General features: G+C 44.6%; 1 protein-coding gene across 2 annotated transcripts in view; it reads right to left on the bottom strand.

The window, feature by feature from the left end:
• Positions 1–2,546: 2,546 nt before the first annotated feature.
• The window catches only part of ERLEC1 (endoplasmic reticulum lectin 1), a 33,611-nt gene continuing 18,953 nt past the window's right edge, over positions 2,547–17,204 (bottom strand). For both annotated transcript variants that reach the window (XM_053245605.1, XM_053245595.1), the window contains exons 7-14: positions 16,665–16,888; positions 12,280–12,409; positions 11,149–11,307; positions 9,025–9,084; positions 8,089–8,213; positions 6,238–6,315; positions 4,362–4,437; positions 2,547–2,832 (exon numbers count right to left, since the gene is read on the bottom strand). In XM_053245605.1, coding sequence (XP_053101580.1) covers positions 2,761–2,832; positions 4,362–4,437; positions 6,238–6,315; positions 8,089–8,213; positions 9,025–9,084; positions 11,149–11,307; positions 12,280–12,409; positions 16,665–16,888 — 924 coding nt within the window. In that variant the 3' untranslated portion in view covers positions 2,547–2,760. The remainder of the gene's footprint in view (positions 2,833–4,361; positions 4,438–6,237; positions 6,316–8,088; positions 8,214–9,024; positions 9,085–11,148; positions 11,308–12,279; positions 12,410–16,664; positions 16,889–17,204) is intronic.

The following is a 17,204-nucleotide window of genomic DNA, read 5'->3' as shown; positions in this document are numbered from 1 at the left end:
AACCTCAGAATAGGTTGTGGTCTTCTCAGCTGGATGAGCTAAGATCTGCAAGAATTTTAGCCCCTAAATAACCACTCCTAAGATCCTAGGGTAGTAGTAGATATTTTCTTAAGGCCATTTTGCTGTTTGATGTGGCCTTTCTGAGGTCCCTGGGTATAATGAAGGTGGACAATTGCTGCAAACAGCAAGGTAGTATTGGTGTGGAAAGCAGGTACTCTGTTAAGGGCTTCAAGTCTGTTTAGACAGCAGTGGAGTTTACTCGAAGAATGATCTTTGGAGGCCCACAGCAAATGTTTACGCTAACAACAGGTTGTGTGTAGTGGTGGGAGAGGCTTGAGCTCTCTATCCCTTCATCACACCTCTAGAGTAATGGGTGCCATGCTCCACACAAAGGCCCATACAGATGGCCACCCCATTTCTGCAGTTTCCTGTGAATGACACCAGTGCTCCACCTAACCTCAGATGGTTTACTAGGATACCCAACACCTCTCCATCTTCTCCTTCCCAGCTCCACTAAGGGGAGCCAGCGTGGTGTAGTGGTTAGAGTGCTGCACTAGGACCGGGGAGACCCGAGTTCAAATCCCCATTCAGCCATAAAACTAGTTTGGTGACTCTGGGCCAGTCACTTCTCTCTCAGCCTAACCTACTTCACAGGGTTGTTGTGAAAGAGAAACAAGTATGTAGTACACTGCTCCGGGCTCCTTGGAGGAAGAGTGGGATATACATGTAAAAATAATAAGTGGAGATTCCAGGCACAGGGTTAGACAGCTTCTACAAGGCATGTGCCATTCAACTATGGCCCTGTGCAGATGTGATACACAGCAAATAGTGGAGAGGGGAGCCCTGTAGAACACAGGAAAGTCCTACAGATGGCAGGGAGAATGGGCTACCCAGGTAGCCTGCCCTCCTGCCACCGAGCGTTCACTCCAGAAAACTGCATGCAGGTGGAAGCTCTGCATAAGCTGCCAAGAGTGAATGTCTGTCATGCACTGCCTCACAGCCTGGGACTCAAGAGAAAGGGATGCGGTCTTCCAGCACAGGTCTTAGCAATGGCTTTGAGGGCATTAGGTAAAAAGGAGCTTTGTACCTCCCTCCCTCCCTCCCTGCTACTCAGTTCTCTTGAGCGCAAGGCAAACCTCCAGGAAGGCTTCAGAGCTGATAACAAGGTCAGGCACACAACCTACCATCCCTCCAAGCCATGCGTAGGACTGTACAGCTTTCTGCTCCAGCAGCCAACGACATGGCGGCTAGCGCTAAAAGTGAGCGCACAGAAGTTAGGAAGAACATAGGACATAGGAAGCTGCCATATACTGAGTCAGACCATTGGTCCATCTAGCTCAGTTTTGTCTTCACAGACTGGCAGTGGCTTCTCCAAGGTTGCAGGCAGTTCTCAAAGCAGTTTACATAGAAAAGAATAAAAAGTTGGCTCCCTGTCCCCAAAGGGCTCACATTCTAAAAAGAAACTCAAGTTAGAAACCAGCAATAGCCACTGAAGGGATGCTATCCTCGGTGGGTAGAAGAGGGCCAGCTCAATGTAACAAGAATCACCAGGTCAAAAGGTGCAGCTGCCAAACCCCAGATGGTCTTGTGTCTTCCTGGATGTAGCTCCATCCAGCTCTGGGGTAGTTGCACAGAAGTGGCAGTGGTTGCTAACTCCTGAGCCAGACACTTCCTAGTTGAAGCATAGGAGGAACTGTGGTCCGCAGTTTCTTCTCCATGGAATTGGGGATCTGCTAAAGCTCCTTCGCTGGAACTCAGTGCTTCCTGGCAAGAGCAGAGAGGCTACAGTACTTATATTCCAGGATAGGCCCCTAAGAGTTCAGGTGTGTGTGCCCATGCTTCAGGGGGAGGGTTATGGGAAGAAATAAAATCTCCCATTTGCCTTGCCTCCCCCAATATTTTTGAGTCCCTACTTTAAAAAAATTTTTTTAGATGCTTGTTAAATAGATGGGGAGCCTACTTAATTCTTTCACCATTCAAAGGTTATTGTATATTTGAATTGTGCTTGAATTGTTCAACATCTGGGGGACCCAAGTTGCAGAACCCCTGGGCTAGAGGGACTACTCTTCAGCAGCCAGGATAGAAGCCAACTGGATAATAAATCCTTCAAGTAGCTTAAGCAAGCAGTAAGGTTTATGAGGTTTAGTCTAAGGAAACCGGAAGAGTTTATTCATAAGTTTACATCCTGCCTGTGACAATGCAGCCCAAGCTTTGACCTCTGGTCACCCAGAATGACACCACATCACCTGTGCAGGGTAGGAAGGACAAAGCATGATGACGACCACTGAAGATCAATCCATAGAGTTTCAGGGAAACAACTCTCTCTGCTGAATGAAGGGGTGGGGGGGGGAGAATGAATTCAGGCAGGCATAGCAAGTGGAGAATAAGTTTCTCCACTCCTTTACTTCTGTCTCCAAAGAATAAGGGAAAAGCTGTTCTGTTTAATTTTTATCCCTTCAAACTTTTGTGTCATAATTTTTTCAATGCAAGCAGATGTTGCCAGACTTTGAGACAGACCCTGTTCCAAACCATCACCGGGCAAGAAAGAAGGTTCAAGATAAGTTTTTAATTTTTAAAAGATTTATCAATAGCCTCTTATATACATATAATATTCACATGATAGCGCTTTGCTTTTTATATGGGTCTGCTGGTGAGGTCCTTCTGGAGCAGCATTCTTCTCTGCTGTTGGCTTGCATGGAGAACTGTACTTGCCTCCCACAGCCTTCCAAGTTCTGAACTCTGAATATTTCTTGTGCTCTATTAACTGGGCACTGAAAGCAGTCCATATTCATCTGCTGTATCCAGAATTTTACAGATAACTGGCGATTCCACCTGAAGGAGGGAGAATGCATGCAGAGATATTAGGAAGTGTGTTGTCATCACGTTCTGCACCAACCGAAAATTCTAAGCCTGGGACAGAGATGTGTGTCATTTTAATTCTGTAGAACAGTGGTCCCCACTACTTTTCAAGCAAGAAGCACCTTGGCAAAAATGCCTTCAATGTGAGAGCCATTTTCCGACTGTGGTGGCCTCCGCACAGTACTGCCCTCTTCTCAGTGTTGGGAGGGTCCATCAAGAGGGCCTTTTCAGTTGTGGCCCCTCGGCTTTGGAAAGCTCTCCCTGAAGAGCTTCACCATGCTCCCTTCCTCAGTATTTTTAAAAAACAATTAAACGTACATCTTTTAAAAGTGGACTTTTAATGTTTGATCTGCTGCTTATAACTGGTAAGTTTTTTTAGTTCTCAGTTTTTCACTTTCTACTAACTTTTAATTTGAAACTTGATTTAAAAAAAAATATTTAATGTGGCTTTAGTCTGGCATTTTAACTTAACTTATTAATCTTTAACAACACAGAGAGAGCACCCTCTCTTACAAAATCTATGGGGATACTGCTGCAAAGGGCTACACTTCCCTGCACTCCCTGCACACCGCCAAGATGGTGCAGAGTCTGAAGAGGGCTCCTCCATTAAAGGAGCACCCCCAGCACTGCATAAAGTCCTTCCTAGTATCCTTTGCAAGTTCAGTCCTAGTCTTGAGCAGAGGTGGGCAAACCTGAAGCTTGTAGGATCTACTTGTTTTACTAAAACCTCAAGGTCCACCAACCAGAGCCAGATGCTAAGGAGGTGGGGGACGGATGCCGAGCTGGACGCAAAACAGGCTCAGAGGAGAGAGCCAGTTACCTACTTTACCCCATGAACCACACACAGTTGGGTTTCTCCAACTTGATATTGTTGGACTACAACTCCCATAACCCCAAATTGCTGGGGATGATAAGAGTTGCAGTCCAACAACATCTGGGGACCCAAGCTGGAGGAACCCTGACATACAGGGATAACCTGTATACACCAGTTCACATCTATATCAAAGTTGCTACAGATCAGAGATTCTAACACAAATGGTTAAAGTTGACCTAGCCAAAAGCAACCAATTAATATTCATATTTTACAGCTGACAGATACCATATTTACCTGAATAGATGACAACTCTGAATTTAAGATTACCCCTTTAAATAAATAGAGATTAAATACAAGTTATAACTGTACTTACCCAAAAGGAAGAGGGCTCTGGAATTAAGATTCCTTGGATTTTGAACATCAAGGACATTTTTAAAAACCTAGCCTTAGATTCAAGTAATATGATCAATATATTTTGGGTGTTTGTAGGCTGGGCAAGCAGCTCATAAAGAGAGATCTAGTTTTGTCAGAAACAGATCCATACAATAATCTGCTAGGCTCAGACTGACAGAAAGTAAAAAGCTCTGCCTGAGACTGCTTGCTCTCTCCAAGTGAAATACTTGCATGAGAAAAGCTATTCCTAGGAAACCAGTGTGGTTTACAAATTCACAGGTCTAGGTATACATACCCCAAGGATGTACTGGCAGGAATGAGGCTCCAGCATATATACAGTGACTGCATGAGGGGAATCCGATTCTTTACACCTTAAAGACAGAAACAGTTGTTAGTGGATACCCCAGATCTAAACAAAACATATTGTGAGCTAGCATCCAGTCATAAGAATTTTTGACGAAGTATTGCCTTGTGAAGCAACTTCAAGACTGTTGCAAGACCCTGCACAATATTGGCACAATGTGCTGCTCTATGACATTTTCTGCTGCAGTGCTGAGCCATTTCATCTTTAGCACCAATAAATGCAGAAAGTCAGCAAGATGTTATGATTTACTACAATTGCACACTACTTTTTGCCAAAGGTGGTTTAACATTTTACAATAATGGCTTACAATCTTAAGAGGCATGATACATGGAGAGGAAAGACGAAGACAAGCATATTTGAGAACTAACTCTTGCTTGGCGTTACAAGTTATGCAATAACCAAGGGGACTTTGCAGGATACAATACTGGGAGGAGAGGAATGGCAGCTGGTCTCAGCTGCACTGACAGAGCAAGTCTTGCTGTCTCACCTCCCTCTAGACGTTAGCCAGATGGAACATAAGAATATAAGAAGAGCCCTGCTGGATCAGGCCCAAGGCCCATCTAGACCAGTGTCCTGTTTCACACAGTGGCCCACCAGGTGCCACTGGGAAGCCCACAGGCAAGAGGCGAGGGCATGCCCTCTCTCCTGCTGTTGTTACTCCCCTGTAACTGGTATCTAGAGGCATCCTGCCTCTGAGGCTGGAGGTGGCCTATCGCCCTCAGACTAGTAGCTGTTGATGGACCTCTCCTCCATGAAGTTATCCAAAGCCCAATTAAAGCCATCCAGGTTGTTGGCTGTCACCACAGCTTGTGGCAGAAAATTCCACAAGTAGATTATAAGTTATGAAATCAGTGCAGGAAACACATGCCGATTCATAATGCCTAGAACTTATTTCTCCAGGAGAGGCAAAGTAGACATTAGGCTTGTGCTTGAAACGTTTCGGAAGCCATTATGAAGGCCTCCGAAACGTTTCGGCACTGGGGGCAGTTTCGGCACCGAAATGCCAACGGGGGTAGCACTTTAAGGGCAGGGGAGGGTGTACTCACCCCTCCCGCCGCATATCCCCCGCTGGCGCCCTGTTGATTTTAAGCCCCTCGGGGCGGCAGCGTTCCTCCCTGCCGCCCTGTTTCCCCCGTCGGCCGGAAGTCACGAGTGTGCGTGCGCCCGTCGTGCGTGCGTGCGCACACGGCAGAAGGGAGCGCATGCACGACAGACGCACGCACGCTCGTGAATTCCGGCCAACGGGGGAAACGGGGCAGCAGGGAGGAACGCTGCCGCCCCGAGGGGCTTAAAATCAACAGCGCGCCGGCGGGTGAAATGCAGCGGGAGGGGTGAGTACACCCTCTCCCGCCCTTAAAGTGCTACCCCCGTTGGCACCGAAGATTTTTGTGCACATCCCTAGTAGACATGAATATTTCTACACTACACACTAAATGCTAGATAAGCTATAGCGACAAGCAAACATCCAGAGAACACAACACATGTAACTACACAACCAGGGAAGCTGTGATTTTTAACATCCTGAACAATGGTTCCTACCCTGAGTGGCAAACAGACTTCTGAGCAGGAGGCTGCTTTTTAAAGAAAAACAGTACTTGCAGAGCGAATGGAAGTCTTTGAGGGCACCTAAAGGACTTCTCCAGGTTGTGCCCATGATTAGTAAAGACAGGATCACGCTTAAAAACTCACAAGAGGTATTGCCTTTGGAGATGTCACAGGCCTCCTTTAACCTTTGGGTTAGGGCAGAACTATGTGTTTAAATCTGCCAAGCTGAGAACAGATTGATTTCTTAAAGGATGCAACTCACTTCAGTTTGACTGTCACCTGTCGAGGTTTCTCAGTTAGATCACAAACATCTCCATTTCCATAGAAGTGAGAGACCACTCTGCCAAAAAAAGTTTCAGATTAGCGTTTCAACAAAACACTCTTTTAAAAAATCTTTTAACTTGAGTAACACAGGAGCTGAAGCTTCTCAAAGAATACGCCCTTTATCCTCTACACCAGGGCTGCTCAACTTTGGCCCTCCTGCAGATGTTGGCCTACAACTCCCATAATCCCTGGCTATTGGCCACTGTGGCTAGGAATTATGGGAGTTGGAGTCCAAAAACAGCTGGGGCCTAAGTTGAGCACACCTGCTCTACACCAATGGCTTTCAACCTGGGGGGCCTCCAGATGTTGCTGAACTACAACTCCCATCAGCCCCAGCAACCATTTATTGTGGCTGGGGTTGAGGGGAGTTGTGATTCAGCAGCATTTGGAGACCCCAGGTTGGGAACGACTGTTCTACACACAACTATTAGAAAACACAGAAGCAAAATTAACAGCTGAGCTTTGCAAAAAGCGTTTTGCTGAAGCACAGCACAAGAGAAACTTAGTTATGGAACAAGGCTAGTTGTTGCCATACCAAGGAAAGAATCCCTACACAGTGGTCAGCCTTTGAGCCGTTTGATCTGGCCTTGGAAATGCCTCAACCTTACTCTAGAGCAGGAATAGCAACCTCAGCACTCCATCCAGCTGTTGTACTACAACTCCCATCATTCCTAGCTGAAGAATTGTAGTTGGGGGTGATGGGAGTTGTAGTTAAAAAAAAACCTGAAGAGCAGAGGTTGCTGCCCTTGCTCTAGTGTTTTGGTACAACAAAAAATAAGGTCACAGGAGCCACTAGGATGCTGGAGCTAGTGTCGTTCTGGTTCATTCCAAAGATTATTAATGCCTTGCAGAAGTCCTGCATGTCATTACAGAGACCATCTATGCAGCACACAGGTTTCACAATCTCAAGCTACCACTGTCATGCTTTCTCGTTTTCACTGAGTTTTGAGAAGTTAGAGACATAAGCTTGGAATCCCTGATTTTCAAGCAAGTTGCATATATACGCTTGGAAGCATTTCTGACAAACATCCAGATTGGACTACTGCAATGCGCTTCACATGGGGCTGCCCTTGAAGACAGTTCGGAAGCTTCAGCTGGTCCAGAACACTGCTGCAAGGATGCTCATGGGCGCAAGTCCCTTCATGAGTGTCACACCCATCCAGCAGCAGCTTCATTGGTTACCAGTCTGCTTCGGGTAAGATTCAAGGTGCTGGTCTTGACCTTTAAAAGTCTACATGGCTTGGGGCCGGGGTACCTGTCGGACTGTATTCACCCATATGAACCTGCCAGGGCCCTCTGTTCATGGTCTCAGGCCCTGCTCATGGCTCCGCCACTAACAGAGACTAGAGACAGCCTTTTCGGTTGTGGCCCCTCAGCTTTGGAATGCCCTCCATGAAGATCTTTGCCATGCCAATTCCCTCAGTGTTTCTGAGAGACAATTGAAAACATCTTCTTAAAGAGGCTTATAAATGTTTTATCTGCTGCTTATATCTGGTAGATTTTTTAGTTTTTAAGTTCTCAGTTTTTAGCTTTTTATTAACTTTTAATTTGAAGCTTTTAAAACATTCTAATTTTAAATGTGGTTTTAGCCTGCTCTTTGAACTTGTTTAACTTCATCATTCTTTTCCATTACATTGTATCTGTTTTGCAGATGTTGTGAGCTGCCCTGAGAAGTAGTGTACTGGAGAGGCAGGGTATAAATATTTTAAATAAACAAAAAAATAAGAAACGGAAGACAAGAGCTACAACAGAGCAATAAACCCCTTTCTGAACACCCGCTCAGACATACTTCACAGTTTTCAGGCCATCTTCTTTGAAGTGATAAGCTCTTGGCTTATTATTTTGTGCCCACTCAAGGTGCTCCTCCTTGCTCCATGTGCCTACGACTACAGTTGTTTTGCCATTTTCCTTGTCCTAAAAAGGGAAATAAAAATAAAAAAGGGAAATGAGGGACCTCCCATCTAGTGACATTTAGGGTTGATTCATATGCCTAACCACTACTCATGAGCTTACATCAGTGGCTCCAAACCTGGGTTCCTCCAGATGTTGCTGAACTACAACTCCCATCATTCTCAGCTACAATTTATTGTGACTGGGGATGATGGGAGTTGTAGTTTAGCAACGTGGAAGAACCCTGGTTGGGAACCACTAGCTTATATGCATGGAATGCCCAGATATTGACTACAACTCCCATAATCCACAGCTGCAATGGTCTAGTTATGGATGATGGGAGTTGTAGTCAACATCTGGGAATCCCTGTTTCAGGGAACACTGCTCATTAGAGTAGTTTACTCCATGAAAGGCCCCTCCCACATGTTGCAATATCACTCACTACCACAGCCTGAAGTCCTAGATTGTGTCCAATTTGTTTGTTTCTTGGTATTTACCATATTACGAGGAGTTTGAACATGGTTTTCTAGCTACTTGAGTTATTGGAGGGCGACTTGCTAGGTGCGCATGGCAGGCAGAAGTGGGCAGGCCTCAACTTTACCTAAATCCCTCAGCATGGAATGGTTCTACGATGCTAGGATGACGGCCTGTTCAATCCAGTGTCGCATCTCCAATAGTGGCCAACAGGCCAGAGATGAGGTGACAGGGCCTTTCCCAATGGATTTTGAAACCACATTTGCAAGACCTTCCCTGTGCAGCAAAAAGGCAATGGCTCTGTGTGTGTGTGTGGGCGGGATTCAGTGGTAAGAGTTTTCTGGCTGCCATTTCTACATACCTCGTGATACTGATGCACGTATTTGCCATAGCAGAATTCATACTTCCACCAGCCAACACCCTACAAGAGTAAAGGGGGAAAATAAGATTCAAATGGCATAATGTCAAGTATTCCTCAACAACCATAGCTTATTGGGCATGCTTTACTATAGGTCTTACTGCTTCTTGCAATCTAACCCATATAATGCATATCTATAACTTCATATAAGGGATGATAGTTCCTACATGGTGGGATCAGGCTTCCCTCTGGTACAGCATCCACAGCATGCATCGATTTTCAAGCAAGCGAGCAAAAGAATTGCAGGTTTCTAATCCTCATGGCAGTGTAGAAAATTTAAATGGTTAAAAAACACACATCTGTCACTGCCAAGAATTTTGAGATTAAAGGGGATCAGGGTTGAGTTTCTAAAGGCTACATTGAGACCTTCTCTTCCTTCATAGCTCCCCTTCTATTAACTTTACTTTGCGGACAGAATGCTGGGACTGTATAAAACCAACAGCTATTGCAAGAGGTATCCAAGGGCTAATTCTCATTGAGGCAGTCAGTCTGTGTCTGGACTGAACCAAGTTATATTACAGGCGAGGGCTTACATCACGGAATGCTTTTTCCTCCAAGAAATCCTCCCACATAGAAACCGGGTATGCCAGGGAGATACAAGTCTGGTCTTGCCTTCTCCCCGACAGGCTAGATTTCTATGTGGAAGGGTTTTTGTAAGAAGGAACATTCCATCATCCAGACCACTATAAGCTGTTTAAAGTATTACAGCTGACCACCACATGTGAGAACTAGGGTTACATCTAATTATCCAAGCCTGTTCTGTGTAATCTACATTACTTCCCATTTGCAATGTTTATCCTGGTTGAGCTACTTCTGCTTGAAGTATTGTTACAAGTTTGAAGAATTCCACTGACTAAACTAGAATATCCTTTATTATTATTATTACATTTATATCCCGCTCTTCCGCCAAGGAGCCCAGAGCGGTGTACTACATACTTGAGTTTCTCCTTCACAACAACCCTGTGAAGTAGGTTAGGCTGAGAGAGAAGTGACTGGCCCAGAGTCACCCAGCTAGTTTCATGGCTGAATGGGGATTTGAACTCGGGTCTCCCTAGTCCTAGTCCAGCACTCTAACCACTACACCACGCTGGCTTATGAACTCTGTGTACTGAAAGTATACAAAGCAGAAGCAGTGCATTACCTCTCAAGTCTTAACTAGTAAAAGAATGTTGGGCTTATGCAATAGGTTCTTTCTTCACAGTGGATTTATCCTCAGGAGGGTTGTACTTGCTCTGGAAAGAGAGGGCTATGCAAATCCCACACCTTCCCGGCATCCACTTCCTGAAATCTGTGGGAGTCTCAGAGAGGGATTTCCTTGGATGCTACAGTCACCATCTGACGGACCTTCTTACCTGGATCAGCACTTACAGGTGAACATGAGACTATGCTGCTGTCTTGGGATTCTCCTCCCACCTTAACTAAGAAGGGTGTGTGGAGAATCAACATTTCAGTCCTTGTACAGACAAAATACAAACACTGAAGTATTAAAGCCTTGCTATTCAGAATCAGACAGGACAGGAAAGGAAATGTGAGTGGCTACCTCGTATGAAATGCTGATAAAGTTTGGAATTTGCAAGGCCCCATTCTTGCCAAAAGAGGTACAACCCATCCAAGGATACCCTCCTCCACTGGATTAAGTGAAAGATCTTCTTAATCCATTTCCCAGTGTGCCTTTTCTTTATCCATTGCATATATTTAGATTTTTTTCTCAGAGGCTGGTCCCCACAGCCAAACAAGAGTTCAGAAGCATGCTGTGGATTAGACATAAGAGCAATTTTTTTTAGAAGGAAGAGGAAGGTGGAGGTACCTGAAAGAGACACCCAGGAGGAAAACACAAACACTATGTGGGCAGAACATGCTGCATGCACATATTTTATTATTCTAATTTGTATTATTTTCTCAGACTTCAGGTTCTCTTAGGAATAGGGTGTGGAAGGCCCATCAAGTCTGCTCTTGGACACAGATCTCTATGATACGAGTGAAAGTCAAGCAGAACATAGCACAGTTGCAGAACAGACACAGATGTACACCCAAAGCAGAGTCCTAAAGATCAAGCATATTTCTCACCCCATGGAAGCAATAAGACCCACTAAGGAACTCTTTTATGAGTTGTTCATCGGTCAGTTTGGAGATATGCGTTGTTCCAACAGTTAACAGTTGTTGGGTTCCCACAGCAACTGGCTTGTGGATGGAGGAAAATTTCTCTTCCTTTGAATTGATTTCTTCCTAAAAATAAGATATGCACCAATCAGATATTACTGAACATTTGCTTGCCACAATCAGTAGGCTAAGAAACTACCTTTGAAAATTTCAAAGGGATAGCCATGTTCGTCTGCTGCCAAATACCCACACCCAGGGTCCTGCGATACCTTAAGGATTAATACACAATGCAACATATATTTCTGTGGAACACACACACACAGGAACCTAGGAAGCTGCCATATACCAAGTCAGACCCTTGGTCTATCTAGCTCAGTATTGTCTTCACAGACTGGCAGCGGCTTCTTCAAGGTTGCAGGCAGGAATCTCTCTCAGCCCTATCTTGGAGAAGCCAGGGAGAGAATTTGGAACTGAGATGCTCTTCCCAGAGCAGCTCCATTTCCTGAGGGGAATAGCTTACAGTGCTCACACTTCTAGTCTCCCATTCATATGCAACCAGGGCAGACCCTGCTTAGCTAAGGGGACAAGTCATGCTTGCTACCACAAGGCCAGCTCTATACACACACACACACACACACACACAAACACACACACACACACGAACGACATGAAATGCAAGAGGCACAGCCTGCTATAGTTCTATGCAATGTATACAAGGTAAACAGAGTGACTGTTCACAAGTGCAGTAGTTGCAAGAAACACCATCTTCTTTGCTTTGTTATGCTGATTTAACACTACAGCAGAGAGAATACTTTGGTTTTGAGTAAGATTTAACTAATCAGAGCAGAATGTGCTTTAGGGAGGTGGGCTGCTATCCCCCAACCCCTGCTGCAAAAAAACCCTTGGCAAATTATGATCACACTACCTAGCAGAATAGAAGCTTCAATCATCAAGAGTGAACTGGAAGCAGGCCAAGAGGCTGCAAAACTGCACAGCACACCCCTGAATCAAAGCAACAAAGAAAGCCAACAGTCATGATAGTGGTTTATAGGTCCCAGTTTAGATTCTACCCATCTGGCATCACTGGTGTGCTCCTACCTCCTTGGCCTTTCTAAAAGGCACCTTCAACATTTCTTGCTGCTGCTCCAGCTGTTCCAAGTTGTGGGGCTTAAGTGGGGATCCTGGCAGTGACTGGCAAAATATGTCATTCACCGGGGAAGCTCTGAACCTGTCCAAACAACAAGAAACACTCATTCATGCAATGCCAAGCCATTTCATTTGATGTGAGATCTGAACCAAGCCAGTAAACCTTGTATCAAGGAGTCAGGCTTTATCCTCCACATGCAGTCAGGCATTATTATCATTCTTCAGCGGGGGGGGGGGGTTTAAGCTAAGAGCCCGTGGCTCACCCAAGGCCCTCCTCTCACAAGCTCATGGTTGAATGAAATTGGAATTGGGAGACTTCCCCACTTACACTTTTCAACACGGCACTACACTAGCTCAGACAAGAAGCAGACCTCACACATACAGCAGGTATTTTATCAGTGTCCCATTTCACCAAGCAGCTAGTGAATGCTTGTTTCCAGTTTTATAATTCTCTTGCATAAAACATTAATGTACACAGATATGGTTCCCATATGTACTAAGTGTATTATTATTATTTTACACAGTCAGACAGGTGTTATTGACTGGTTTGTTTTATCCAGACATCAAGTCCTTCCCAAGGACCTGGGCTGCCAGAATTTCACTGTCGATGTTGTTGCTGCTGTTATAGATATCGTCGCAGAATATAGGCTGTTCCCAGTAAAGTTGCTTTTTGTAACTGGCTGATGGTGATTTCTGTGACCCCCATGGTGTTGAGGTGCTCTTCAAGGTCTTTTGGAACTGCACCCAGGGTGCCAATGACCACTGGGATTATTTTGGTCTTTTTCTGCCACAGCCTTTCAATTTCAATTTGTAGATCTTTGTATTCAGTGATTTTTTTCTATTTCTTTTTCTTCTATTCTGCTATCCCCTGGTATTGCTATGTCGATTATTTTGACTTGTTTTTCTTTCTTCTCGACTACAGTTATATCTGGTGTATTGTGTGGCAGATGTTTGTCTGTTTGTAGTCGGAAGTCCCATAATATTTTTACATCTTCATTTTCTTCAACTTTTTCAATTTGATGGTCCCACCAATTCTTGGCTACAGGTAGCTTGTATTTTTTGCAGATGTTCCAGTGTATCATCCCTGCTACTTTGTCATGCCTTTGTTTGTAGTCAGTCTGTGCGATCCTTTTACAACAGCTGATTAGGTGGTCCAGTTTCAACTGCTTCTTTACAAAGGCGGCATTTGCTGTTTGTGGTGGATTTTTCTACTTTTGCTCTTATTGCATTTGTTCTAAGTGTCCGTTCTTGTGCAGCCAGTATTAAACCCTCTGTTTCTTTCTTCAAGTTGCCATTCTTAAGTCATTGCCAGGTCTTGGTGATGTCTGATTTTCCACTTATATTGTGCAAATCTTGACCATGCAGTGGCTTATTTTTCCATTTTTCTGCTCGGTTCTTGACTTGTTCTTTCTTGTAGGCCTGTTTTCTTTCATTGGTGTTGAATAGTTTTGCATTATTGACCATTTGAAGTGCATCTTCTTCACTGTCCTTGATATATTCTTCAAGGCCTCTTTTCTCCTCCTCTACTGTTTGATGGACTTGCAGCATTCATCTTCCACCTGAGATGCGAGGGAGGTATAGCCTATCGACATCACTGCGGGGGTGCAGAGCATGATTGATGGTCATTATTATTATTATTGTTTTACATTTATATCCCGCTCTTCCTCCAAGGAGCCCAGAGCGGTGTACAACATACTTAAGTTTCTCCTCACAACAACCCTGTGAAGTAGGTTAGGCTGAGAGAGAAGTGACTGGCCCAGAGTCACCCAGCTAGTTTCATGGCTGAATGGGGATTTGAACTCGGGTCTCCCCGGTCCTAGTCCAGCACTCTAACCACTACACCACGCTGGCTCTCCATGTGAAAAAAATGTAAAATGCCAAGGTCTTTCTTCACCAGCCAGCGTGGTGCAGTGGTAAGAGTGCTGGACTAGGACCGGGGAGACCCGAGTTCAAGTCCCCATTCAGCCATGATACTTGCTGGTTGACTCTGGGCCAGTCACTTCTCTCTCAGCCTAACCTACTTCACAGGGTTGTTGTGAGGAGAAACTTAAGTATGTTGTACACCGCTCTGGGCTCCTTGGAGGAAGAGCGGGACATAAATGCAAATGTAAAACCAAGTTGAGAAACATGTAGGAATGTCGAAGGCGATCAGCCCTGGTTCGAAGTACCTGTGGAAATGCCAACAGATGTTCCAGTGCCCACTCATGAATAATGATCTCTCTAAGACTACCTCTGCACAAGCTGCTTTTCAAGGTCAGCTGGTAATATCTACACAAGAAGAAGGTACAATCCTGTGTTCTGTCACTGCGCCCCACTTGCTAGTGTTCTCATGCAAAACCATCTATTCACTAAAGAGGTAAACTCAACTACTGACACATGGGGTCTACTGGTTTGAGCTATGTGACATTGGAAGTAGTTCTCATGGACAACTGCAGCAGCTTTTTCTGTAGGCAGGATGCAACAAAAATAGGATATATTCTTTTTCACATAAGAAGCGTCCATAAATACTTCCTCCGTTATGCTTTGCAAGAGCAGTTATTTGCATTTTTCCAGCTGGTTCTAGCACTGTCTGAACCAGCATCTCCTCAGCAAAACACATTCAGAAACAGCCTTCATGTGATTAAGAGAGGACAGTAGACTTGGGAAATGCTACTTTCCCAAAATTACTGGTACTAAAACTTAGTCAAGACATTTAGATTCAAATGACCCTGGGAAGCTGCCATCTGAAACACATTTGCACGTTCCACAGAAATCAACGGCATTCAGTCAGCTGCTGCCAATTCAATGCATGCTTAAGAGTGCTTAACTATATGTGCTGGACACCAGAGATCCAGAAGACTGTAAGTGCACCAGATTCCCATTGCAATTTATGGAAATGCAAAGCAAAACCTCTTGGGGCTTTTCTGGGGTGGAAAGTAGGAAAGCCTTGGTAGCATGCATCCATCTCATCTTCTGAACCACAACCCAGAGGTGCAACTTAAAGCAAGTTAAAACTTATTTGTCCTTATAGCAGGACAGAAGAAGCGCACTGAACTTTCTCCAATTTATTTATTTCTCGCATTTTAATACTGCCTAATATAAAATTCTCTAGGTGTAATACACAACCAGTTCTCAAGCTCTCAGGGTGCTGGGATGTGCACGTGGAGCTCCAGGTGAACAATGCAGCAGTGCTAGGGCAGTTTTGCATGCACAAGGGAGAAGAGCACACAGAGATGTCTTCATCATCGCTATAAAGGGGGGAGCCCTTGTGTATAGAGGCACACTGTAAGGGTACTGAATTTCTGCATTAATCACTAACAGAACTTGGAGCAGAATCAGCCTCCCCTTCCGCTCCAAAGAAAAGTGAGCCCCATGCCTACAAAGGCCTCCACAATGGCTAGCAGACTGAGATAGCCCTTCCTTCTCAACATATCCCACCAGCTCTCTTTCTTCCAGTCTCTTCAGAACCTACAGGGGCCATTCTTCCTGCTGCTCATGTGAGGTGTGCCATTAGGGGGAAAAAGAGACATGCCGGCTGACATATGTGAATAGAGGAAACTCCAATGTTACATGCAATAAATAAGTTGTAGGCGTGTACCTCAGAGGTCTGGCAACAGGAGTTCAATTGAAATTTCAACTAAAGAGTCACCAGTTCTGGTTAAACGTGTGGACAGCACACACTGATGTAAAAACTGGCTCCAAAAGAGGCAGCAAAGGAGCTACACTATTTATGATCTTTTGTAAATGTTTTGGTTTGACTCAGAGTAGCTGCTTACTGGGCTGCTAACGAAGATCCCCTGTACTATTAATTGTGGACAATACATTTGTGGGATTCTGAAGTTTGTTCTTTACTGTAATCTGCTGCCACTTCCTATGTATGTCTACAGTACTGCTGTGCTTCCAGTTCAATTGTTTTGGTTCAAAACAGGGTCAAGAAAGGTGTTGCCTGCAGACAAACTTCCAAGGAGAAAATAGATTACGCCAAAACATATGGCTGCCATTGAGAACAGCAACCTCACATCTAGTTCTTCCCCACCTTCCTACGACATGAAGGATCACTTACCAGGTTATCTTCACAATGGGACTTTTTGTCCACCCGCATCCACAGAGTGAAATTGGGAGAGAGAAATGTGCCAGGTAAATACGTCACAAGATTAAGTGATCCTACAGGTTACAGGGAAGAATTTGATAAAGCAACAGCTCTGTACCAGGAGTAATGTGTCGCTTGGGTGTTATAGGAGCAGTTGCTGAGGGGGAACCTTTTAGAAAGTGTTGTGTACAGCTGGCCATTAAGAGATCCTGCTAGGAGCCTTGTCTGGATTACACCTAGGACCTGAGTGGAGGTTTGAACTCCTTACCTGTATTTAGGATGGCTGCATAACAGAGGGGTCAAAATGACCACTTCATATTCACAAGTAGTGACTTCGGCCACTGAGAGGATCTCGTGTTTGGCTTCAGGATGGCAGACGTACATGACGGTACTTGATCTGGGCAGGTCTTGTCTCAAGCTACAAGGTGTGCCATTGCCCATTCCTACAGGATAATATGGGGTCATCTGCCCTTCTATGTTTTTTGTAGGAATCTAGATTGGAAAAAGCAGCAAATATTGGTTTCAGTAAAAGTATGACCCCCATACATCTAAGTAAATACCCATTTTACTAGAATGCCCCAACTTATTTGTTACTCATTCCATGGATTTTCTCTTCTGCAGCTGTAGTGGAAGATATCTCACAGAAAAACTTAAATTGACCTGAATAATACTGCACACCACTAGCAAACATTAAACTACTACTACCACCACCCCACAAGTATTAGCTTGTATACTCTGCAAGAAGAGAAGGCAACCCTATTTTAAGGTTCAGCCAAAGAAGAAAAGGGATGCTTAAGTCTAGAAACAG

The sequence above is a fragment of the Hemicordylus capensis genome, chromosome 1, assembly GCF_027244095.1.
Source record: "Hemicordylus capensis ecotype Gifberg chromosome 1, rHemCap1.1.pri, whole genome shotgun sequence".
In the NCBI taxonomy this organism is placed as follows: Eukaryota; Metazoa; Chordata; class Lepidosauria; order Squamata; family Cordylidae; genus Hemicordylus; species Hemicordylus capensis.
This window is presented reverse-complemented; position numbering and strand designations above follow the sequence as displayed.